Source organism: Saccopteryx leptura, chromosome 10, assembly GCF_036850995.1.
Source record: "Saccopteryx leptura isolate mSacLep1 chromosome 10, mSacLep1_pri_phased_curated, whole genome shotgun sequence".
Classification (NCBI taxonomy): domain Eukaryota; kingdom Metazoa; phylum Chordata; class Mammalia; order Chiroptera; family Emballonuridae; genus Saccopteryx; species Saccopteryx leptura.
In genome coordinates this window covers 50,600,912-50,626,255 of record NC_089512.1, presented here as the reverse complement: position 1 = coordinate 50,626,255, position 25,344 = coordinate 50,600,912, and the positions used below count along the sequence as shown (strand labels likewise).

At 46.6% G+C, this 25,344-nt stretch overlaps 1 protein-coding gene and 1 pseudogene across 2 annotated transcripts in view; one reads left to right on the top strand and one right to left on the bottom strand.

Moving 5' to 3' along the window:
• The window catches only part of LOC136382484 (metallothionein-1A-like), a 269,363-nt pseudogene that overhangs the window by 121,784 nt on the left and 122,235 nt on the right, over positions 1-25,344 (bottom strand).
• Positions 1-25,344, top strand: part of IRAK2 (interleukin 1 receptor associated kinase 2) — an 86,584-nt gene that overhangs the window by 4,633 nt on the left and 56,607 nt on the right. Inside the window, exon 2 of one of the 2 annotated variants that reach the window (XM_066351526.1) lies at positions 14,320-14,502. The exons of the other annotated variant lie outside the window; for it this stretch is intronic. Coding sequence (XP_066207623.1) covers positions 14,320-14,502 — 183 coding nt within the window. The remainder of the gene's footprint in view (positions 1-14,319; positions 14,503-25,344) is intronic. 2 annotated transcript variants of the gene reach the window in all.

Below are 25,344 nucleotides of genomic sequence, written 5' to 3'. Positions count from 1 at the left end.
TACAGGACAATGCTCTGCCCATTTGGGGCTGCTGCTCCATTGCTCAGCAACCGAGCTATTTCAGTGCCTGTGTTGAGGCCATGGAGCCATCCTTAGTGCCTGGGGCCAAATTGCTCAAAAACCATTGGAGCCATGGCTGTGGGAGGGGAGGAGAGAGAGAAAAAGAGAGAGTTGGGGGAGGGGAAGGGGTGGAAAAGCAGATGTGCTGCTTCTCCTGTGCGCCCTGATTAGGAATTGAACCCGGGACTTCCACACGCCAGGCTGACGCTCTACTACTGAGCCAACCGACCAGGGCCCTATTAATTACTTTTAATGCATTAAAGTATATAACAAATGCACTAGGTTAAATGATGTAAATACTACGCCTGTGATAGAAGTATACCTTTCCCCTCCTCGGTCCTCACCCTCTCTGTTTCTCTCCCTAGAGACAGTCATTGGTAACTTGTCAGGGCTCTTCTGTTAATGTCTCTTGCTACCTGATTTTCTAGACTTCACTGTGTTCCTTTGCTTGGATGATATGTGATTTACCTGCTTTGAATATTTCCTGGGCAGTGCACAAACTTTGTGTAGGAGAGTCCCTCTAGTTTTTCCTATGTTGGCCTCAATTGTGAATGTGAGAAGAACTTAGGCTTCTAGGAAACTACATAATTTAGAGGGCATTCCAGGTCGACATTTTATCCATTGCACCACCACTGGTCAGGCATGTTTTGTTTTGTTTTATTTTATTTATTTTTTTATTTTGATAGTATGTTTATTTATTATTATTATTATTTTTTTCATTTTTCCAAAGCTGGAAACGGGGAGGCAGTCAGACAGACTCCCGCATGCGCCCAACCGAGATCCACCCGGCATGCCCACCAGGGGGCGATGTTCTGCCCCTCTGGGGCATCGCTCTGTTGTATCCAGAGCCATTCTAGCGCCTGAGGCAGAAGCCACAGAGCCATCCCCAGCGCCCGGGCCATCTTTGCTCCAATGGAGCCTCGGCTGCGGGAGGGGAAGAGAGAGACAGAGAGGAAGGAGGGGGGAGGGGCGGAGAAGCAGATGGGCACTTCTGTGTGCCCTGGCCGGGAATCGAACCCAGGACTCCTGCACGCCAGGCCGACGCTCTACCGCTGAGCCAACCGGCCAGGGCCGATAGTATGTTTATTAAAGCTGGAGATAGTGAAACAAGGAAGGACTTAAGAAAGAAGAAACAACAGGAGAGCCTAGATGGGGCTGTTTTGGTTGCCTGGAAATGTTACAGGAAAGAAATGAGCCCCAGGTAGGGTTGCTTTGGCTCACTGGGAAGTTAGAGAAAAGGGGATCCTGAAGACAGGTTCAGGACATTAGCCTGGGATGAGATGCCTCTGCCCATTGCTCCTCTGGTTGCAAGTCTCATAGGGACCCTTAGAGTTTAGGAGATGCACACCTGTGCAGTTAGAAGAGGGGAAAGGGCCCTAGCCAGATAGCTCGGTTGGTTAGAGCATCGTTCTGAAGTGCAGAGGTTGCCAGTTCAGTCCCTGGCCATGGCACATACAGGAGTCAATGTTCTTTTTATTTCTTTTGTGACAGAGAGAGTCAGAGAGAGGGACAGGCAGACAGGAAGGGAGAGAGATGAGAAGCATCAATTCTTCGTTGCAGCACCTTAGTTGTTCATTGATTGCTTTCTCATATGTGCCTTGACCTGGGGGCTATAGCAGAACAAGTGACTCCTTGCTCAAGCCAGCGACCTTGGGTCCAAGCTCGTGAGCTTTGCTCAAACCAGATGAGCCCGTGCTCAACCTGGAGACCTCGAGGTCTTGAACCTGGGTCCTTGGCATCCCAGTCCGACGCTCTATCCATGGCGCTACCGCCTGGTCAGGCAGGAGTCAATGTTCTTGTCTCTATCTCTCCCTTCCTTTTTCTCTAAAATCAATAAAATAAACATTTTTTTTTTTTTTTTTTACAGAGACAGAGAGAGAGTCAGAGAGAGGGATAGATAGGGACAGGAATGGAGAGAGATGAGAAGCTCAATCATCAGTTTTTCGTTGTGACACCTTAGTTGTTCATTGATTGCTCTCATATGTGCCTTGACCGGGGGCCTTCAGCAGACTGAGTAACTCCTTGCTGGAGCCAGCGACCTTGGGTCCAAGCTGGTGAGCTTTTTTGCTCAAGCCAGATGAGCCCGTGCTCAAGCTGGCGACCTCGGGGTCTTGAACCTGGGTCCTTCCACATCCCAGTCCGACGCTCTATCCACTGCGCCACCGCCTGGTCAGGCAAAATAAACATTTAAGAAAAAAAAAAAGAAGAGGATAAGGGGGAGAAAAAGGTGGAAGGAAAAGGCACGGGTGTGCTCTCAGGAGGGAGAGTGCACTGAGTTTATTCTTTGTTTTTATTTTTATTTATTTTTTTGTGGCAGAGACAGAGAGAGTCAGAGAGAGGGACAGACAGACAGGAAGGGAGAGAGATGAGAAACATCAATTCTTTGCTGAGGTTCCTTAGTTGTTCATTGATTGATTTCTCATATGTGCCTTGACCAGGGGGCTACAGCAGACCGAGTGACCCCTTGCTGGAGCCAGCGATCCTGGGCTCAAGCTGGTTAGCCTTGCTCAAACCTGGTGAGCCCCCGCTCAAGCTGGCGACCTCGGAGTCTTGAACCTGGGTCCTCCGTGTCCCATTCTGATGCTCTATCCATTGCGCCACTGCCTGGTCAGGCCTGAGTTTATTTTTTAAACAGCTTTATTGAGATATAATTCACATGCCATATAATTCACCCATTTAAAGGGTACAGTTCAGTGGCATTTAGTATATTCAGAGTTGTACATCTCTCTCTATGGTCAATCTTAGAACATTTTAATTACCCCCAATAGAAACCTTGTACCCCGCCAAACAGGCAGTGGCCCAGTAGATACAGCATCAGACTGGGATGCGGAGGACCCAGGTTTGAAACTCCAAGGTCACCAGCTTGAGCCCAAGATCCCGGTCAAGGCACATATGAGAAAGCAATCAATGAACAACTAAAGTGCCCAACAAAGAATTGATGCTTCTTATCTCTCTCCCTTCCTGCCGGTCCCTATCTGTCCCTCTCTCTGTATCTCTCTGTCTCGGTCACAAAAAAAAAAAGAAAAAAGAAACCTGTACCCCTTAACTGTTACCTCCATACTCCCACACACACTTCTCGTTTTTCCCTGCTTTTAGGCATTATCAAGTGTCCATAATTGGACATTTTATATGAATATAGTCATATACTACATGGTGTTTGTGACTAACTTATTTCATTTAGCATGTCTTTTTTTCTTCTTTTTAAAATTATTATTGATTTTAAAGAGACAGAGAGAGGAAGGGAGAGAGAGAGTGCGTGAAAGAAGCATTTATTTTATTGTTCCACTTAGTTGTGTACTCATTGTTCGCTTCCCATATGTGGTTGACCAGAGATCGAACCCACAACCTTGGTGTTTTGAGATGAGCATGTTTTCAAGGTTCATCATGTTGTAGCATGATCAGTGCTTAATTTCTTTTTATTACCGAATAATATTCCATGGTATGGATATACTGCATTTTATTTATTCAGTTATCAGTTGACAGTCATTTGGGTCCTTTCCACGTTTTTGCTATTGTGGATAATACTCCGGCACACATTCATATGCAAGTTTTTGTGTGGACATATATTTTCATTTCCCTTGGGTAGATCTTTTGGGAATGGAATTACTGAGTCATAGGTTTACTCTATGTTTAACATTTTGAGGAACTACCAGACTGCTTTCCATTTAATGGAAAAAAAAAATCAAAGTGACTGTACCATTTTATGTTCCCACCAATATTGTATAAGGGTTAGTTTCTCTAAATCTTTACCAATACTTGTTATCAACATTTGTTATTGTCTTTTTTTAAAAATCTAGTCATGGGAGCGAATGTGGCATGGGTGTGACGTGGTATCTCCCTGTGGTTTTGATTTGTGCATATCTTTCATGTATATTGGCCTTTTGTATTGTACATCTTCTTTGTGGAATATGTCTTAACTTTTTAGGCCCTGGAGACCAGAATTGCTCAAAGTCGTAAGAGGCTTTCCATTGTGTTTAAGGATATAATCCAAACTCCTCACCAGGCCTGCCCAATCTGACACAATCTGACCCCAATGATTGTGCCCTCCTCTTCTGCTACATTATGTTGCTCACCCTCTTTCAGCCACACTGGCCTCCTTGGTCCAGACTTAGGGCATTTGCTCTTGCTGTTTCATCTGCCTGAGACATTCTTCCACCTGAGTTCCCCATTGCTGGCTTTCTAGTCTGTGTTAGTTTTCTTTTGCTGCTATAACAAATTACCATATATTTAATGGCTTAAGAACAGCATAGATGTATTATATGACAATTCTGGAGGTCAAAAAACAAACAAACAAACAAACAAACAAACATTCTGGTGATCAGAAGTTCTAAAGCCAAGGCGTTGGCAGAGCTGCATTCTTTCTGGAGTCTCTGGGGAAGAATCTGTTTCCTTGCTTTTAATAGCTTCTAGAGGCTGCCTGCATCCCATGGCTTGTGGCCCCTTCCTTCAAAGCCAACAGTATAGCATTGTCTGACCTCTACTTCTGTGGTTGTATCTTCTCTGAATCAGACACTCCTACTTCTGTCTTAGAAAGGATCATTGTAATTATATTGAGCCCACTCAGAAAATCCAGGACAATCTCATTTTAAAACCCTTAACTTAATCCCATTTACAAATTCCCTATGGTCATGTAAGATGCTATATTCACAGGTTTGTGGTTTAGGGCACTAACATCTTTTGGGGTTTGGGGCATAGTCCTTCAGGTCTCAGTTCATATGTCACCTTGTTCAAGAGGCCTACCCTGGCCCTGGTCAGTTGGCTCAGCAGTAAAGCATCAGCCTGGTGTGTGGATGTCCTGGGTTTGATTCCTGGTCAGGGCAGACAGGAGTAGTGACCATCTGCTTCTCCCCCTCGCCCCCCTCTCGCTTCTCTCTCTCTCCCTCTCTCTCTTTCTCTCTCTCTCTCTTCCCTTCCTACAGCCATGGCTTGATTGGAGCAAGTTGGCCCCAGGCACTGAGGATAACTCCATGGTTTGCCTCAGGCGCTAAAATAGCTCGGTTGCTGGCCCTGGCCAGTTGGCTCAGTGGTAGAGCGTTGGCCTGGCGTGCAGAAGTCCCGGGTTCGATTCCCGGCCAGGGTACACAGGAGAGGCGCCCATCTGCCTCTCCACCCCTCCCCTTCTCCTTCCTCTCTGTCTCTCTCTTCCCCTCCTGCAGCGGGGCTCCATTGGAGCAAAGATGGCCCGGGCGCTGGGGATGGCTCCTTGGCCTCTGCCCCAGGCGCTAGAGTGGCTCTGGTCGCAGTAGAGCCACACCCTGGAGCGGCAGAGCATCACCCCCTGGTGGGCAGAGCATCGCCCCCTGGTGGGCGTGTCGGGTGGATCCCGGTCAGGCGCATACGGGAGTCTGTCTGACTGTCTCTCCCCGTTTCCAGCTTCAGGAAAAAAAAAAAATAGCTCGGTTGCTGAGCAACAGAGCAATGACCCCAGATGGGCAGAGCATCGCCTTGTAGAGGGCTTCCGGGATGGATCCCAGTCAGGGTGCATGTGGGAGTCTGTCTCTCTGCTTCCCCTCTTCTCATTTAAGAAAAAAAGGAGCCTGGCCAGGCGGTGGCACAGTGGATAGAGTGTCAGACTGGGATGCAGAAGAACCCTAGTTCGAAACTCCGAGGTCGCCAGTTTGAGCACAGGCTCATCTGGTTTGAGCAAGAGCTCACCAGCTTGGACCCAAGGTCGCTGGTTCGAGCAAGGGGTTACTTGGTCTGCTGAAGACCCGCGGTCAAGGCACATGTGAGAAAGCAATCAATGAACAACTAAGGTGTAGCAATGAAAAACTGATGATTGATGCTTCTCATCTCTCTCCATTTCTGTCTGTCTATCCCTCTCTCTGACTCTGTCTCTGTTAAAAAAAAAAAAAAAGGAAAAAGAAAAAAGAGGCCTACCCTGCTTCATTATTTTCTATCCTATAACTGTATTTTATTTCCTTTATTCCACTTTGACATTACCTTGTTTCTTTTTTGGTTACATCTCTCTCTTCCCAGAGAATGTAATGAAGATGGGGAGTTTATCCATCCCGTTCACTCCTGTATTCCCAGAGTCTGGGGACAGTACCTGGCCAAGGGCAGATATCAGTGACCACTTAAATGTATGATGAGCTGAAGGACGTATGAATGGTAGAGCGGTGAAGAAGTCAGGGTGTGTCCACTTCTTGCCCTACGGAGATGGCTTTGAACCCCATGGTCACCCAGCTCTCCATTTTGGATCAGTGGTCACTGGGCTGGAAGCTAGCCATCCCCCTGCAGTTGGCTGGTCCTTACCAAGTTACACCACTCTTTGATTTCCTCTTCAGCAGAACCAGTAGTTGTGATCATCCTTCTAATCCTAAAGAGTCTTGGCTTCTGCAAATCATTTTAGAAAAGATTGTCCTTAGGGTTGTTTGTGGTCCTGGGGGATGGAAGTGGGAAGATTCTTAAAGTGACTCAAAATTGCACGGTCACAAATGTGCACTCTCTTTCATTTTGACAGTTCTTGGCAGATAACAGGGCTGCCTCCTGTTCATTTTCCTGATTGTAGCTCCATCCATTATTGCTCTTAGGGAAAAACAGGCTTCTTATAGCTTCCCCCGTCATCCCAGGTGTATTCTGAGGGACCCAGAGGCAGGGGTTCTTTTGTTGGACTGCTCCCCATCTCGCTTACACATGCATGTACCAGTCTTCATGCAAAGCCCTGCCTTGTTTTTGCCCAGCTGTAGCTTGAGGCTGTCTCTAAGCCTTTAGTTTCCTCATCTGTAAAATGGGGATGAATTGCTGAGAGGCTTCAGAGACATGATGGTGGGGAAGGTCCTTAGCTCTTTTCCCCTTCTGTTAATCAGACAAGGGGCATTTGACCCTAGGGTGGGTAATTTCAGGAGGCTCTGGGCTTTGAAGAGGGCCAAGCTTTTCTACTACATCAGGTGAACTGCAGGATTCAGGAACTCAGACCTTGAGGGATGGTCTCCATGTGGTGTTAACCAGTGGGGATAAGAGCAGGTTTTTGTAAAGTATAGATCAGGGGTTGGGAACCTATGGCTTGTGAGCCAGATGTGGCTCTTTTGATGGCTGCATCTAGCTCGCAGAAAAATCTTTAATAAAAAAACAATAATGTAAAAAATATAAAACATTCTCATGTATTACAGTCCATTCATTTATACCCGCCCATGTTCATGGTTGCGGGTGGCTGGAGCCAATCACAGCTGTCCTCCGGGACAACAACAAATTTTTATTGGATAATGCATAATGTACACGGGTCATTGTATGGCTCTCATGGAATTATATTTTAAAATATGTGGCGTTCATGGCTCTCTCAGCCAAAAAGTTTCCTCATCCCTGGTATAGATGGTTTAACAATTACAGCTAACTTTTTTTTTTTTTTTTACAGAGAGAGAGAGTCAAAGAGAGGGATAGATAAGGACAGACAGACAGGAATGGAGGAGAGAGATGAGAAGTATCAATCATTAGTTTTTCATGGCGACACCTTAGTTGTTCATTGATTGCTTTCTCATATGTGCCTTGACCAGGGGGCTACAGCAGACTTAGTAACCCCTTCTTTGCTCGAGCCAGTGACCTTGGGTCCAAGCTGGTGAGCTTTGCTCAAACCAGATGAGCCCGCGCTCAAGCCGGCGACCTCAGGGTCTTGAACTGGGGTCCTCCGCATCCCAGTCTGACGCTCTATCCACTGCACCACTGCCTGGTCAGGCTACAGCTAACATTTTAAAAAATTATTTATTTATTCATTTTTGAGAGGAGAGACAGAGAAAGACAGAGAGAGAAGGGGGGAGGAGCAGGAAATATCAACTCCCATATGTGCCTTGACCCTGCAAGCCCAGGGCTTTGAAGCAGCAACCTCAGTGTTCAGGTTGATGCTTTATCCACTGCACCACCACAGGCCAGGCACAGTTAACATTTTATTTTATTTTATTTATATTTTTCTGAAGTGTAAAGTGGTGAGGCAGAGAGACAACTCTTGCATGTGCTCAACCAGGATCCAACTGGTAAGCCCACTAGGGGGCGATGCTCTGCCCATCCAGGCATCGCTCTGTTGCAGCCAGAGTCATTCTAGCCCCTGAGGTGGAGGCCATGGAGCCATCCTCAGCACCTGCGCCAACTTTGCTCCAATGGAGCCTTAGCTGTGGGAGGAGAAGAAAGAGAGAGAGAAAGGAAAGGGGGAGGGGTAGAGAAGCAGATGGGCACTTCTCCTGTGTGCCCTGGCTGGAAATCGAACCTGGGACTTCTACACCCTGGGCCAATGCTCAACCACTGAGCCATCTGGCCAGCGCCACAGCTAACATTTCTATCTCTTAATATATGCCAACCACTATTGCAAATGCTTCTTACATATAACTAATCTAGTCCTCTTAGCAGTCTCTGAGGCTGGTGCTGTTCTTATTTGTAGATGAGGAAACTGAGGCACCAGGAGAGGTGAAATGCCTTCCCCAGGCACACAGCAAGTCAGTGGTAGAGATAAGATTTGAAGTGAGGCCTCTGAGCCGGAAGTCTAGGCCTGGACCATCACTATCCTGCTGACCTAAACATGTAATTTTTTAAAGATGTTATTTTTATTGATTTTTTTGTTGTTGTTGTATTTTTCTGAAGTGAGAAGCGGGGAGGCAGACAGACAGACTTCCTGTATGCGCCTGACCGGGATCCACCCAGCATGCCCACTAGGGGGTGATGCTTTGCCCATCTGGGCTGTTGCTCCATTTCAACCAGAGCCATTCTAGTGCCTGAGGCAGAGGCCATGGAGCCATCCTCAGCACCCGGGACAACTTTGCTCCAGTAGAGCCATGAGTGTGGGAGGTGGAGAGAGAGACAGGGAGGAAGGAGAGTGGGAAGGGTGGAGAAGCAGATGGGCACTTCTCCTGTGTGCCCTGACTGGAAATCGAACTCGGGACTTCCACACGCCAGGCCTACGCTCTACCACAGAGCCTACCAGCCAGGGCCTTTTTATTGATCTTTTTAGAGAGAGTAGAGAGACAGAAAGCAGCAAGGAGGAAGAGCAGGAAACAACAATTCATATTAGTTGCTTTCCATATGTGCCTTGACCAGGCAAGCCCCGGGCTTCAAACCGGCATCCTCAGCATTGTTGGTCAATGCTTTATCCACTGTGTCACCACACAGGTCAGGCCTAAACACATATCTGGAAGATTAGAAGCAAAAGCATAAGCAGTGCTTACAAGACCTTTCAAGTGGGATGTCATGGGGAATTTGATTTTCTCCCTTTTTCCAAATGTTCTATTACCTGTGTGTGTGGAGAAAAGAAGTATGGATGTAACAGGACCCTCGGCAGTGACTCACCCCCCCCCCCCCAGCCCCGCAGGATCCCTATCTGGTTTGGACCCTGTTTTAAAGGTGTGATTAGATGCTGTTAGGTCAGTACCTTAAGATATATCCCTTTCTCAGGGAGCTAAGATGTCCAAACTACATTTAGTTTCCATTTCTCCTACATTATCTGTCAGGACATGCCATCCACAGAAGCTAAAGGTCATTTCTCACACCCATGGAGCTCCAGGGGCAGCCCGTGTGCTGCTGGTTTATCATGCTATGCTGCCTCCAAGGGTGGCAGTTGTGAGCAGTAGTTTCCTCTGTTCTTTTTTCTCTGCAGCTGGAAGCAGCCCCGGACCCTGCTGACATCACTTCCCACTGTCTTGGAACCCAGCCTGGGATTTCCAGTGACTAAAGTTGTAACTCAAGGAACTTTCCATTCTAACAGGGCACTTTCCTGGAGTCTTTCTGTCTGCAGGAAGCTGGTTTTCTCAACCTTCCCCATTCCTTCAGAGGGGAGGGGATTGTGCAATATGGTTATGTCCCTCCTGGCTCTGAAGTCTAACATGGTATCTGTGGCTCGTAGGATCAATCCAAACTCCTAGCCCAGGGTTTGAGGCTCTTAGTTATGTTTTCCTGGGCTTCATTTTATCTCCCTTTCTTCACTCAGTTCATTTATGTTTGTATATTTATTTATTTATTTTTAAAGATTTTATTTACTGATTTTAGAGAGGGGAGAGCAAAAGAAAGAAAGATGTGTGGTGGGCGGGCGGGGGGGGGGGAGCAGGAAGCATCAAGTTGTAGTTGCTTCTCGTATGTGCCTTGACTGGACAAGCCTGGGATTTCAAACTGGTGACCTCAGCATCCCAGGTCAACACTGTACCCACTGTGCCACCACAGGTCAGGCATGTTTCTATTTTCAAACAGCAAAGCTCCATGGCTTCCGGTTTACTCACCACAGGCTCTCTAGAGCTCATCACAGGCCTGGAGCACAGTAATGCTCAATCGTATTTTGTTGAATGAATGAATGACTTGATGTGTTTCTTTTTAAAAAAAATTCTTTAAAATTTTATTTATTGATTTGAGAGGAGAGAGCGAGAAACATTGATTTGTAGTTCCACTTATTATACATTCATTGGTTGATTTTTGTATACACCATGACCAGGCATTGAACCCGCAACCTTGGCATACTGGGACAATGCTCTAGCCAATTGAGCTACCTGTCCTAGGCCTGAATGACTTCGATGTTCACATAGATTCTTGCCCTGTGATCTCTGAAACCCTAGAACTGAAGCATGATTATTTTATTCCTAGTTAAATAAAATGCCTTTCTCACTTCACCATACTCAGTGAAATACTTTGTGACCATTCATAAAGCTATTTGTGAAGAACTTGTAACAACTGGGAAAATGCTTATGGTATAAAGTTAATAAATGAGAGCAGGTTGCAAAATCTTTTTTTTTTTTTTTTTAAGTGAGAGGAGGAGAGATAGTGAGATAGACTCCCACATGTGCCCTGACTGGGATCTACCCAGCAACACTGCCATCTGAGGCTGATGCTTGAATCATCTATCTACCCTCAGCGCCCGAGGTGGACACTCAGACCAGCTGAGCTATCCTCAGCACTCGGGGCTGAGGCTCGAACCAATCCAGCCACCGGCTGTGGGGGGTGAAAGAGGGAGAGAAGAGGGAGATAAAGGTAGATAGAGGGGAAGAGAAGCAGATGATCGCTTCGCATATGTGCCCTGACCAGGGATCAATCCTGGGACATCCATATGCCAGCCGACACTACATACTGAACCAACTGGCCAGGGTGTAAAATCTTATAGTCTGGTGACAACTGCATCCAGAACCACCCCTACGTCTGTGTGTGTGTGTGTGTGTGTGTATGTGTAGGGGGGGTGTTAAGAATTGAAAGTACCCTAATACGATGCTATGTAACTTGTTTTATTAGTTTTTCCCCTTACATTTCCCAAGTTTTCTTTAGTGAAAAATCGTTAATTTTAAAATAAAAAATGAGGCCTTGGCTGGTTGGCTCAGTGTTAGAGCGTTGGCCCGGCTTGTGGAAGTCCCGGGTTCGGTTCCCGGTCAGGGCACACAGCAGAAGCGCCCATCTACTTCTCCACCTTTCCCCCTCTCCTTTCTTTCTATCTCTCTCTTCCCCTCCTGCAGCCAAGACTCCATTAGAGCAAAGTTGGCCCGGGTGCTGAGGATGGCTCCATGGCCTCTGCCTCAGGCACTAGAATGGCTCTGGTTGCAATGGAGCAATGCCCTAGATGGGCAGAGCATCACCCTTTAGTGGGCATGCCAGATGGATCCCTGTCAGGTGCATGTGGGAGCCTGTCTCTCTACCTTCCTGCTTCTCACTTTAGAAAAATATCCCCCCAAAAATAAATAAAGAAAGAATGCATTGTTTTTAGTACTGCCAGTGGTAGCCCCCTGCTGCAGAATTGGCAAAGTGCTTTTAGATTCACAGGCTCTCTTGATCCTTATAACTGTTCTGTGAAGATGGTGGGCAATGGTGGGTTTGGCTCATTCATTCATTCAAGTTTCCTGTAACAGGGATGGGACTTAGAGGTGAGGAGGATGAGATGCCCAGGGTAAAATTTAAGGAGGCATAAGGAGACACCTACTCTTCAGGTGTTGCAAGTGTTATTGGTGATGTTGGCAGCAAAATGGTACCTGTTGTTACTGGTGAGGTTGCGCCTTAGTTCTTGAGTTCAGCAAAGAAAGAATTCAGAGTCAGGAACTCAAATTATAAGAGAAAGGTTATTTAGAAAGTTCAGAGATAGTAGAAATGAGCCAGCAGGGCTGTGTAGGCTTAGGAAACAAGTTACAAATGCAGAAGAAGGGCCCTTGGAGTTGAGGAGAGAGGCAAAGTAACGGGCCTGGGGGGAAGAGGAGGTAGAAAGGAAAGGTGTGGGTGTGTCCCAGAGAGTGAGAGAGAGAACACATGCTGGGTCCTTGGGCTTAAAGATTTTAAAGGCTGAGAGTTTAGGGGAGACTCTCAATAGAATTATGCTGATGTGCCAGAAAGAGATTTATCTTCCTGACTTCATTTGAGTGGGGTTGACACAAATGTCACTAATTGGGTTTTTGCTACCTATCTCCCTGAGGAGGGTGTTTTAAGATATTTACCCTCCAGTTGGGGAGAAGTATAAGTCATTTTTTTCTTTTCTTTTCTCTCTCTTTTTTTTTTTTTTTTGATAGAGTCAGAGAGAGGGACAGATAGGGACAGACGGGAAGGAGAGAGATGAGAAGCATCAGTTCTTTGCTGCAGCACCTTAGTTGATCATTGATTGTGTCCTCATATGTGTCTTGATGGTAGGGGGGGCTACAGCAGAGTGAGTGACCCCTAGCTCAAGCCAACGACCCGCGCTCAAGCTGGTGAGCCTGCGCTCAAGCCAGTGACCTCAGGGTTACAAACCTAGATCCTCCGTGTCCCAGTACGACGCTCTACCCACTGCGCCACTGCCTGGTCTCAGGCTGAACCATTTCTTAAGTGTCCTTGGTTAGTGAAGTTAGAATTTTGTCATTTACTGGATGACTGTGAACTGCTTGGCCCTTGAACTGTCTGTCTCAGTTTCTCTATTCCACTTGTCCTGGCCTACTAGCCAGTCTCACAAGTGTATGTTCAGCACTAACAATGAGCCTCTCCTTAAAATTTTCCCCCTGGGCACCTCCCCTTCTTCGTCCTTGTCCTGGCCTTGCCTGCACTCTGTGTCAGGCACTGTTCTTTGTTCTGGGGATCTAATAGTGAACAGAACACATAAAACTACACAGGGCTTTTATTCTGGAAGGGGAGGCAGGCAGAGTTAGCCCACTATTACAGTTATGGAAACAGGCTCCACAGGGGAAGTGATTTGCCCAGAGCAAATCAGCAGCTAAAGCTTAAGGTCCCTGACCCACTCTATTGTAGGAATCAAAGGAGGACAAAAATGCCCAACTTGATGAAGGAAGTAGGATTTATTTAGCCTGTGGAGCAGTGTGACCCCAAAAGAGGGAACCAAACACATGCTCCCCAAAGTTAGATTTCTTACATCTTATATACTTTTTATAGAACACAGGTTCACATACAAGGGGCTCGTGATCCCTTTGTCTAGTAGAGGTACACACATCAATCACACGACTCTAGAAAGGGAGGAGGTTTAGGTGAGGTCAGAGAATAAGCGTTGGAATTTGTAAATTAATGTCTTTTGGCGGGGGTGGGGCAGGCAGACAGACTCCCGCATGCGCCCAACTGGGATCCACCCGGCACGCCCACCAGGGGGCGATGCTCTGCCCATCTGGGCTGTTGCTCCATTGCAACCGGACCTATTCTAGCGCCTGAGACAGAGGCCATGGAGCCATCCTCAGCACCTGGGCCAACTTTGCTCCAAGGGAGCCTCGGCTGTGGGAGCGGAAGAGAGAGACAGAGCGGAAGGAGAGGGGGAGGGGTGGAGAAGCAAATGGGCGCTTCTTCTGTGTGCCCTGGCCGGGAATTGAACCCGGGACTTCCACACGCCAGGCCAATGCTCTACCGCTGAGCCAACCAGCCAGGGCCAAATTAAGGTCTTAAAAACTTTTAAGAAAGGAAAGAGGAAGGGGTTTTCAAATAAGTTCTATCTTCCTTTCTCTGTACAGCAAGTGACTCTAAACACCCTTTTCAGAGAACTATAGAAAGTAGTTAAGCCATAATTGGTTGACTCAGCTACCCCCCTGGCTCCTTTCCCTTTCATTCTTGCTTCTTCCTCCTCAGTGGAGGAGGGAGAGGGGGATCTGACCTCTCCTTCCTTAACTCATCCAGTGGTCTTTCTAAAGTCTTGTGTGGCAGCCATGTTGATACTTAGGTTCAAGGGTTAATGTGCTGGTCCCTGTGGGTATTAAATAGAATCAGCATTAAACTTGATCTGCCTGTGTGTTCCTAGCTCATCCACGTAGGGTGGATGGGGAAAATGTTATGAACAAAGCCCATAACATGCTGACCGTCTCAGGAAGGGACTGCTTTTCTAACTCTGAGCAGATCCTCTCACTCGCCTTCCAGCCTCCTATGTGATCACAGACCTGACCCAGCTGCGGAAGATCAAGTCGATGGAGCGAGTGCAGGGTGTGAGCATCACCCGGGAGCTGCTGTGGTGGTGGGGGATGCGGCAGGCCACTGTCCAGCAGCTGCTGGACCTCCTGTGCCACCTGGAGCTCTACCGTGCCGCTCAGATCGTCCTGAACTGTGAGTAACAAAGATGGCCCTCTGTGGCCAGCCCTTGAGTGTGTTTCAGCAGGCGCTGTGTACTCTCTGTTCTTAAAACCTTTTTCTTTCATCTTAAAATTTGATGAAATAGTTTACCATCCAACTAAGAAATTAGTCACAGATGTTATCTCTGGTCATGGTGAAGCTGGAGGCCACACCCAAGCCGCTTGGATTTGTAGCCCTCACTCTTAGCTTTTCTCATGGGAACCACAGAATGAAGTGTTTGGGCTTCCAGGAAATACTGACATTTTATCTGTTAGCCTGTCTTCAGGTAGAACTTTACTCAGATCCCTGCTTTCCTGTTTGCAGCTGCCTCAATCCTCTCAGCTCTGAGTCTACCTTTGTTTCCCCACCCTCTCTCTCTTCCTCTTAGCCTTGCTGATTAAAATTGCCCCAGGAAGCCTGACCAGGCGGTGGTGCAGTGGATAAAGTGTGGGACTGGGATGCAGAGGACCCAGGTTCGAGACCCCCGAGGTTGCCAGCTTGAGCGCAGGCTCATCTGGTTTGAGCAAAATTCCACCAGCTTGAGCCCAAGGTCGCTGGTTTCAGCAAGGGGTTGCTTGGTCTGCTGTAGCCCCATGGTCAAGGCACATATGAGAAAGCAATCAATGAACAACTAAGGTGTTGCAACACGCAATGAAAAACTAATGATTGATGCTTCTCATCTCTCCGTTCCTGTCTGTCTGTCCCTGTCTATCCCTCTCTCTGACTCACTGTCTCTGTAAAAAATTTAAAAAAAAATTAAAAAAATTAAAAAAAAAATTGCCCCAGGAAGAGGAAGGGAGATTAAAGCCTGCTTTTACATCCACAAATCTTCTGGTGGTTATTCTGTTTTGAGAGTCAGGTTGTGTATTTACTATTGCTTTGAGTCCACAGGTAACACTTCTTTCTGTATCTTTTTTTTTTCTGGAGGAAAAATGTGCTATAAATTTCTGTTATTTTTTGGAGGCGAATATGAAAGGTGTGTGTAAAGCACTTTAAATTTCTGTATTCCAGCTGGTCTAAGGTTTAATTGTAGCATTAATTAAACCTTACTTTGCTTGTACTTGTTGAAGATTGTTTGTGACCTTGCTCAGCTGCATGGGGTAATTTGAGAACCTGACTTCTACCCATCAGTTAAAGGGGGGTTTAAATAGATTTGAATAAAACAGTGCTCGATAACCACACATACACAAAATCCTAGAAGTAAAGTGGCTTCCTCAGAGGCTTATGGTCTCCAGGTAGTATTATTACCTGTATTTAACTGAGGCCTTATGAAGATTAGGCCTGAACCAAAAGGTGATGTGTGGGAGTCATGGGGGACCAGGGAGGCATCTATCTAGTCTTTCTGAAATCGTGTACTGTGGGTGGCTGCTGGTCTGACTGTGCAAAGCTGGGTATGTGGGCCTCTGTTCCTTGGTATATGTATTTTTAAATTTTACTTAATTAATTTTAGAGAGAGAGAAAGGGGGAGAGAGGAGAGAGAGAGCCAGGAGCATGAATCTGTTCCTGTGTGTGCTCTGACTGGGGATTGAATCGGCAACCTCTGTGCTTTGGGATGACGCTCCAACCAACCAAGCCATCTGGCCATCCAGCCAGGGTCCTTGATATTTTCTGGGTCTTTATTGCCAAGACCATTGTTATTCAATTTGTCAAACTTTTTAATTTTTATTTTTATTCATTGATTTTAGCAAGAGAGGAAGGGAGGGGGATAGAGAGAGAGAGAGGAACATTGATCTGTTCCTATGTGTGCCCTGACCAGGGCTGGAACTGATAACCTCTGTGCTTCGGGATGATGCTGTAACCAACTGAGCTATCTGGCCAGGGCTAATTTGTCAAACTAAATGTCATAACATTAAGTGTTGGCCCAGCGTGTGGAAGTCCCGGGTTTGATTCCCGGCCAGGGCACACAGGAGAAGCGCCCATCTGCTTCTCCACCCTTCCCCCTCCTCCTTCCTCTCTATCTCTCTCTTCCCCTCTTGCAGCCAAGGCTCCATTGGAGCAAAGTTGGCCCAGACACTGAGGATGGCTCCATGGCCTCCATCTCAGGTGGTAGAATGGCTCCGATTGCAACAGAGCAGTTCCCCAGAGGGGCCGAGCATTGCCCCCTGGTGGGCATGCCAAGTAGATCCCGGTCAGGTGGGAGTCTGTCTGTCTGCCTCCCCCCAACCCCCCAACTTCTCACTTTGGAAAAATACAAAAAAAGAAAAAAAGAAAAAAAATGTCATAACATTTAGTATAAATTACTACAGAAGGCTTATTACCCAGCTACCCATTCTATCCTCCAGCACTGGCAAAGTGTCAAACCCCCGTCCCCCCTTTTTTTTTTGTGACAGGGACAGGCAGGAAGGGAGAGGTGAGAAGCATCAATTCTTTGTTGCAATACCTGGTTGTTCATTGACTGCTTTCTCATATGTGCTTTGACCGGGGGGCTACAGCAGAGCGAGTGACTCCTTACTCAAGCTGGCAACCCTGTACTTAATTAAGCTGGTGAGCCCGCGCTCAAGTGGTGACCTCGGAGTTTCAAACCTGGGTCCTCTGCGTCCCAGTCCGACACTTTACCCGCTATGCCACCACCTGGTCTGGCAGCATCAACCCCCTTTTACTCTTTTAGCCATTTCTTGGTAGTGTCCTGTATTAGCATTCCAGGTCCACTGCTGTTACTAAGGTCAGACTACAGTGAAAAGTATCCAACAGTTTATTTCTCTCTCCTGTGACAGTCCAAGCTGTCCAGGGCTGATAGGGCAAGCTCCATGGTATGGAGGACCAGGTTCTTTTTCATTGCCTTGCCATCTTGGACACCTGGCTGCCAACTCGTACCTGAAATGGCAACCCTGTGCCCACACATGGATATTCAACCAGCCAGCAAGAAGGGCGCACCCGAAAAGCTGCACACCTAACTTCCTTCACAAGCCATTGGCCAGGACCTAGTCACATCATCACTCCTATTTGGAAGGGAGGCTGGACAGTGTATGTAATCTTTAGCTGGGAGGCTATGTGTACAACTAAACCTTCTATCATTCTAGAAGAGGAGTGAATAAATATTGGAGGGACAACAGCCTGCCACCCAAATGTCCACGTACACTTGTCTTTTCACACAGAAAACAGCTCACCCTTTCTCCCAGGGAACCAGGCCTAGGGTCCTAATCAGCTCCTTCCTTTAGCTCAGGGACTGGGATCTGAGGGTGATGAGTAGTTTTCTCTGTCAGTGGTGCCATTAGTACAGGAAATCATAGTCAAAACTCTCATTTGAGATGACAAACATGCTGTAGTACCTGTTAGAGTAATTGACAAATTGGCTGACAACAATTGTAAAAGGTTCCTTCTGCTAGGGGTTAAGTCCTTGGCTTGGTCCATCTAGCAGCCCCTTGTTCTCCGTGAACCAGTAATTCTCAAAGCGTGTTTCCCAGATTTTTGTTTATCACCTGAGACCTTGTTAGAAATGCATATTCCTAGAGCATTTGAGATCTTGCCTCCCCAGCAAGAGTTTTGCTCAAATAAACTCTTATAAAAATTCAAAAAAAGAAAAAAAAGAAATGCAAATTCCTGGGCCTTACCTCATCTGCTGATTCAGAAACTTCAGGAGTGGGGCCTGATTCTGATGCAGATGATGGTTTAAGAACCACAGCTTTAACACCTGGTGTTCTAACTTCTGGCTGTGTCTTAGGGGGTTGGGGGAGGGTGTAGGCCTTGGGAGGAGCTCCCCTGTTCATTATTCTCTGTGGCCTCATCTGAAGTAGGAAGTGAAGAGAGTCAGCCCTTAAGGAGGGCTACACAGCTTTCACAGTTTACTGTCTGCGGGTGTGGGTTTGGGAGCCTGAGGGGAGGAGCTGTAGGAGCCAAATAATTACAAGCTTTTCTTGCACCAGGCCTGTGGTTTCTTTGGCAGTGCAGCCCTCTTAAACCAGAAGCTTCTGGTCTTTTGCCTTCTAATCAGTTCTTATTCAGCCTAGACATATCTTAGCCCTTAACCCTGGAGCATTTGATCTTTCATTTAATGGCCTGTGCACTGGTCCTGCCTGCCTCTTCTCCTAATTTAATGTACTTACCTGGAGCAGTAACTTGGATGGGCAGGAAGCACTTAGTTTGACATTGCCTCTGGGCTCTCCGTGTCTGTCAGAGAACCCCTTCAGGGGTTCATTGGTGGAACTGAGAAAGGTGAATGGTGGTTAGAAAGGTTAGGGCCTCATATTATCTCCTGCTGAGGCTGTCTCTTCAGAGCCCCTGAAATGGGGGTTTTTGGTCAACCTGGATTGTCAACTACAGGCTGAGTCTTCCTTTTAAACTGTGCTCATACATGGTCTCATGCCACTGGAGTTCATCTCTTTTTGTTGGAGTTTCCTGAAAAAGAAGCCACATACAGCAACATTCAGAACATCTTCAACTTCTCCCCTTAGTTACAGGTGCCCTCAGCACACTGCCTTCTGAGTGTCACAGTTGGGAATGTTTAAACAACTGCTTTGCTTTGCTTTAAGAAGAGTAACCAGCTTTCCAGCCTGCAGTGTTTGGATCCTTGCTGCTTGGAGCTTCACTCCTGGGTACTGAATTCTATATTAGTTATTACATTAGTTTGGCTGTGATAAGAAAAGCCAAATACAGGAGCTTAAACTAAAACAGGGTTTCTTTTAATTAGTTGCGCGTGTGTTGGCAATCCAAGGTTGATATGGTAGATGCACAGTGTCAGGGATTCAGGCTTTTTTTCCTATTATTTTTTATTATTCTATGTGGCTTCCATATTGTAGTTTGAGATACTTGCTTCTTCTTCTACTGCCATTTCCTCATTCCAGACAACAGAAAGTGGAAGGCACTTTCCTTTCCTTTGAAGAATATAATTTGGAAGAGACACTAATCATTTCACTAGATTCTATTGGTTAGAACTTAATCACATGACCATAAGTTAGCTGCAAAGGAGTCCAGGAAGCATAGTTTTTAGTCAGGCAGCCATATGTCTAGCTGAAACTTCCTGAATGTAGGAAGACATGGGGAATAAGTGTTCTTTACCACATTAGTACTATCTCTAAATACTGTGCTTCTATTGGTTTTTTTTCTCATTTATTAATTTTTATTAATTCAGTTTATTTAGCATTAAATAAAAATGTTATTGTTCACTTTGTATGAGGCACTGTATAGGTATTTTCTTGCTTTTTATTGAATTTATTGGGGTGACACTAGTTAAAAAATTCTACAAGTTTCAAGTACATAATTCTGAACAAATCAACTGTATACTGTATGTGTGTTTACCTCCTTTTTCATATTTTTCAATTTAAATATCATTCACTGCCTGACCAGGTGGTTGCACAGTGGATAAAGTATCAACCTAGGACGCTGAGGACCCAAGTTTGAAACACTGAGGTTGCCTGTTTAAGCATGGGCTCATCTGGCTTGAGCATAGCCTCACCAGCTTGAATGTGGGATCGCCAGCTTGAGCATGGGAGTTAATGATGTGACCGCATGGTCAATGGCTTGAGCCCAAAGGTCACTTTGATTTGTTTTTGTTATTTTTTTGGATTTTATTTATTGATTTTTGTTTTTGTTTTGTATTTTTCTGAAGCTGGAAACAGGGAGGCAGTCAGACAGACTCCCACATGCGCCCGACCGGGATATCCACCCTGCACGCCCACCAGGAGGCGATGCTCTGCCCATCTGGGGCGTCGTTCTGTCGTGACCAGAGCCACTCTAGCACCTGGGGCAGAGGCGAAGGAGCCATCCCCAGCACTGGGGCCATCTTTTTGCTCCAATGGAGCCTTGGCTGCGGGAGGGGAAAAGAGAGACAGAGAGAAAGGAAAGGGGGAGGGGTGGAGAAGCAGATGGGCGTTTCTCCTGTGTGCCCTGGCCGGGAATCGAACCCGGGACTTCCGCACGCCAGGCTGACACTCTACCGCTGAGCCAACCGGCCAGGGCTATTTATTGATTTTTGGAGAGAGAAAGAGGGAGAGGGAGAAACAAGAGGGAGAAGCAGGAAGCATCTACTCATAGTAGTTACTTCCTGTCTATGCCTTGACCGGGCTAACCTAGGGATTCGAACTGGGGACCTCAGCATTCCAGGTCAACACTTTATCCACTGTGCCACCACAGGCCCAACCAAAGGTCACTTTGAATCCCAAGGTCACTGGCTTGAGCAAGGGTCACTGGCTCTGCTGGAGCCCCCTGGTCAAGGCACATATGAAAAGCAATCAATGAACAACTAAAAGTGCTGCAACTACAAATTGATGCTTCTCATCTCTCTCTATTACTCCCTCCATCCCTCTCTCTTTTTTTTAGATTTTTTATTTATTAATTTTTAGAGGGGGGAGAGAGAAAGAGAGACAGAAAAGGGGGGGAGGAGCAGGAAGCATCAACTCTCATATGTGCCTTGACCAGGCAAGCCCAGGGTTTTGAACCGGTGACCGCAGTGTTCCAGGTCGATGCTTTATCCACTGTACTACCACAGGTCAGGCTCTCCCTCTCTTAAAAAAAATTATTCACTAACATCCTAGAAGAAGTTTTGGCTTGTACACACTTCTCCTTCCAATACATTTATTTATTTATTTCTTAGAGAGAGAGAGAGATAGACAGGGACAGACAGACAGAAAGGGAGAGAGATGAGAAGCATCAGCCTATATAGCATCTTAGTTGTTCATTGATTGCTTTCTTTTCTTTCTTTTTAAGTGAGAGAGATGGAGGAACAGACAGACAGGAAGGGAGATGAGAAGCATCAATTCTTTTTGTTTTGTTTTGTTTTGTTTTACAGAGACAGAGAGAGAGTCAGAGAGAGGGATAGGGACAGACAGACAGGAACAGAGAGAGATGAGATGCATCAATCATCAGTTTTTTGTTGCGACACTTTAGTTGTGCATTGATTGCTTTCTCATATGTGCCTTGACTGTGGGCCTTCAGCAGACTGAGTAACCCCTTGCTCGAGCCAGCGACCTTGGGTCAGGCTGGTGAGCTTTTCCTCAAACCAGATGAGCCTGTGCTCAAGCTGGCAACTCAGGGTCTCGAACCTGGGTCGTCCGCATCCCAGTTTGATGCTCTATCCACTGCGCCACTGCCTTGTCAGGCAAGAAGCATCAGTTCTTCATTGCGGCACTTTAGTTTTCATTGACTGATTTCTCATATGTTCCCTGACTGAGGGGCTGCAGCTGAGCCAGTGACCCTTTGCTCAAGCTGGTGAGCCCACCCTCAAGCTGGCGACCTTGGGCTTTTGGATCTGAGTCCTCAGCATCCCAGGCCGTTGCTCTATCCACTGCATCACCACGTGGTCAGGCCCAATATATTTATATCACAATTTTTAGTTCCTCTATAGATGAGTTTTGCAACTTTTGACACATATTCTTTCATTGCTAATTCTTTTTCCATTAGCTCTAGGCAATGCCTCTTGATACTCCACTCTGTAAGATGATGTTCATTCTATTGCCCTTTCTTTCACTCTCCTCTCCATTTCTCCCAACTTCTGAGTCTGCCATGGATGTTGTCACATCTCCAGGCTCTGCTGAGGCCACAGGGAAGAGCTGGATCTTAGATGAAGCCCCACTCTCTGGGTCAGGACAGGAAGGGGAATGCTGCCTTTGTGTCCTGGTTGTGATAGGGACTGTGTGTATGGGGCATCAGCAGGGCAAGCTATTTCCCAAACTGTGTCCCTTAGGAGAGTGCTCTAGCAAGACACCTGTTGCAGACTAAGTGTTCAGGAATAAATAAACTTGGGAAATCTTATATGCTGTATCAGTGCCCCTACCTTTGGAGATTTGCAATATACACTAGCATATTAAAGCTCTGATAAGTCCTATAGCAAAGGAACCTATTTGGGCCAGTGTTTTTCATTTATGTTTGACTGTGGAACCCCCTTTTCATTTGATACTTAGTAGTATTCCCATGGAACTAACACACTGTGGGAACATTGCTGTAATGAAAAGGTGACCATGGTGAAATTGCTGGGCAGCTCTGGGAGCTGAGTCTGGGGGTTTAGTGGTAGCACTTATATGATCAGGCCAGCATTCCGCATCAGAAGAGTCTGACTACTAGGCCCTGGCCAGAGGCTCAGTGGATAGACTGTCGTCTTGGCCTATGGATGTCCTGGGTTCTATTCCTGGTCAGGGCACACAGGAGAAGTGAACATCTCCTTCTCTCCCCCTCCCTCTTCCCCTTCTCTCCCTCTTCTCTTCCTGCAGCCAGTGGCTTGATTGGTTTGAGTATGGCCCCAGGCACCGAGGATAGCTCAGTTGGTCTGCAAATCAGCTTCAGGCACTAAAAATAGCTCAGTACTCAAGCACTGGTCCCAGATAGGGTTGCTCAGTTGATCCCAGTTGAGGAGCATGTGGGAGTTTGTCTGTGTTCTCCTCTCACCTAAAAAAGGAAAAAAAAAAATGTTTGACTCCAGGAATTAGCGCCAACCATCACCCTGGGGCTTAAAACAAGAGTGTTAATCCTAAATGGTATTTTTCCAGACTACCAGGTTTAGGAGGGCCTGTGAGTTAGGCTTCAGAACCTATGTGCCATCATCTTGGGAGCTTAGGGGCAAGAATCAAGGGAGAGGCCAAAGTGTCAGAGCTGTGGCCTCCAGCTAAAGACAGTTTGTCTGCTGTCATTGTTGAGTTCTGGAACTAGTTATTTATTTATGTATATGTTTTTAAAAGATTTTATTATTGATTTTTATTTTTTTATTTTTATTTTTTTAATTTTTTTTTTTATTTTTATTTTTTTTATTTATTCATTTTAGAGAGGAGAGGGAGAGACAGAGAGAGAGAGAGAAAGAGAGAGAGAGAAGGGGGGAGGAGCTGGAAGCATCAACTCCCATATGTGCCTTGACCAGGCAAGCCCAGGGCTTTGAACCGGCGACCTCAGCATTTCCAGGTTGACGCTTTATCCACTGCGCCACCACAGGTCAGGCCTATTATTGATTTTTAAAGAGAGGAGAAAGAAAGGTGGTGGCGGGGGGAGCAGGAAGCAGCAACTCACATTGCTTCCCACATGTGCCTTGACCAAGCAAGTCTGGGGTCTCGATCTGGCAACCTCAGCATTCCAGGTCGACACCTTATCCACTGCACCACCACAGGTCAGGCTGGAGCTAGTTAAATGCCACCAAAAGCAGACCTGTTGATAGTAGCTCTAGCTCTGAGGATGGAGGCTAGAAGCCAGGTATGCCTTACCTGTGAGGTGAAACTCTCCCTTATTCCTCCCTATAGGGAGTTAGATGCCCAGAGCTGGACAAGAAACTCAATAATAAACTGAAGAAATGTGATATTTATCAAGTGCCTGCTATGTGCTAGGCACTAGGGACTCAGCAGTGAAAATACAGTTACGGTATCAGACCTCAAGGAGCTTTCAGTCTAGTGTGGATGATGGCATGGAGATGCCTGACCAACCACAGTGTGGGGCTCAAGAAAGTGTAGGTGGGGGATGGGCAGACAGGTAGGAGAGGGAAAGATTTGATCTCATCAGGGAAGCTTCCCTGAGAAGGTGAGACTGAAGCCTCCATTTGGAGGATTAGTGGGCTAACTGAAGTGAGGGAACACACAGGCATTTCTAGGCAGAAGGGCTAACTCGTGCCAAGGCTTGGTCATGGGAAGGAACGATGTTTGAGGACCCAAAGAGAGACCATGGAGTTCTTCAGCTGGAGGACAACGGGAGTGTGGTAGACTGAGACTGGGGAGAGGGCAGGGTCAGGCCACCCAAAGTTGCACAGTCTGTGGTCAAGTTTGCTTTCACAGGGAGCCAAGGGAAGATTTTGGAGGGCTTGTAGTATACTTGGGAAGTATCCCACTGTTCTGGTTCCTGTGTGGAATGGGAGCCTGAGTGGTTCTAGGTAGCAGCAATAGGAGAGCAAGGAGCTTCTGTAATCTGAAGGGATTTGGGAGGTGACCAAGGTTTATCTTCTCATCTGTTACCATCCTCCTTGGAGTCTTAAATTTCTCAAAATTTTTTTGCCTGACCCGGCGGTGGCTCAGTGGTAGAGCTTCAGCCTGGAATGCTGAGGACCCAGATTTGAAACCCCAAAGTCGCCAGCTTGAGTGCAGGGTCACCGGCTTGAGTATGGAATCATAGACGACCCCATGGTTGCTGGCTTGAGCCCAAAGGTTGCTGGTTTGAAGCCCAAGGTCACTGGCTTGAGCAAGGGGGTCACTGGCTCAGCTGGAATTCCCTGGTCAAGGCACATATGAGAAAGTAATCAATGAACAACTAATGTGCCACAACTATGAGTTGATGTCTCATCTCTCTCCCGTCCTGTCTATCTGTCCCTGTTTCTTTCTCGCTCGCTCGCTAAAAAAAAAAAGTTTCTCAATTTTTGTGTAGTCTCTTCTTGGTTGTGCAGCTGTGACAGTTTCTAACTTTTAGTTTGGCATCTCATCCAAAGTCATTTCCTTCTTGGAGCTGAGCTTTCATTGGGTGGGGAATTTTGGGCTGCTGCCTAATGTGAAACAGAAAAGAGTAAATCTCTGTCCTGAAGAGGCTGAGCTGTTGCAAGGGCCAGACAGGGCTTGTGTGTTTGCACTTTTGGATGCATCCATCCCTTTCCAACCACCAGAGAACACTAAAACATGGATAGGAGTCAGATCCTAAGGCCACTGGGGACTTGCCACTGGAGGTGGCACTGTGTTGGGCCAAGACCCCCCCCAGGTTAGGAGTCAGTGTATCTGAGTGTTAGTCAAACTTGGATTTGGAACCTAATATATGCCAGGCAAGCATCTTATCTCACAAATCTTTATTTATTTATTTAATTTTTATTTATTGATTTCAGTGAGAAAGAAAAGGGGAGAGAGAGAGAGACAAGAACATCAAGCTGTTCCTGTATGTGCCATGACCAGGGATTGAACCAGCAACCTCTGCACTTTGGGACAATGCTCTAACCAACTGAGCCATCCAGCC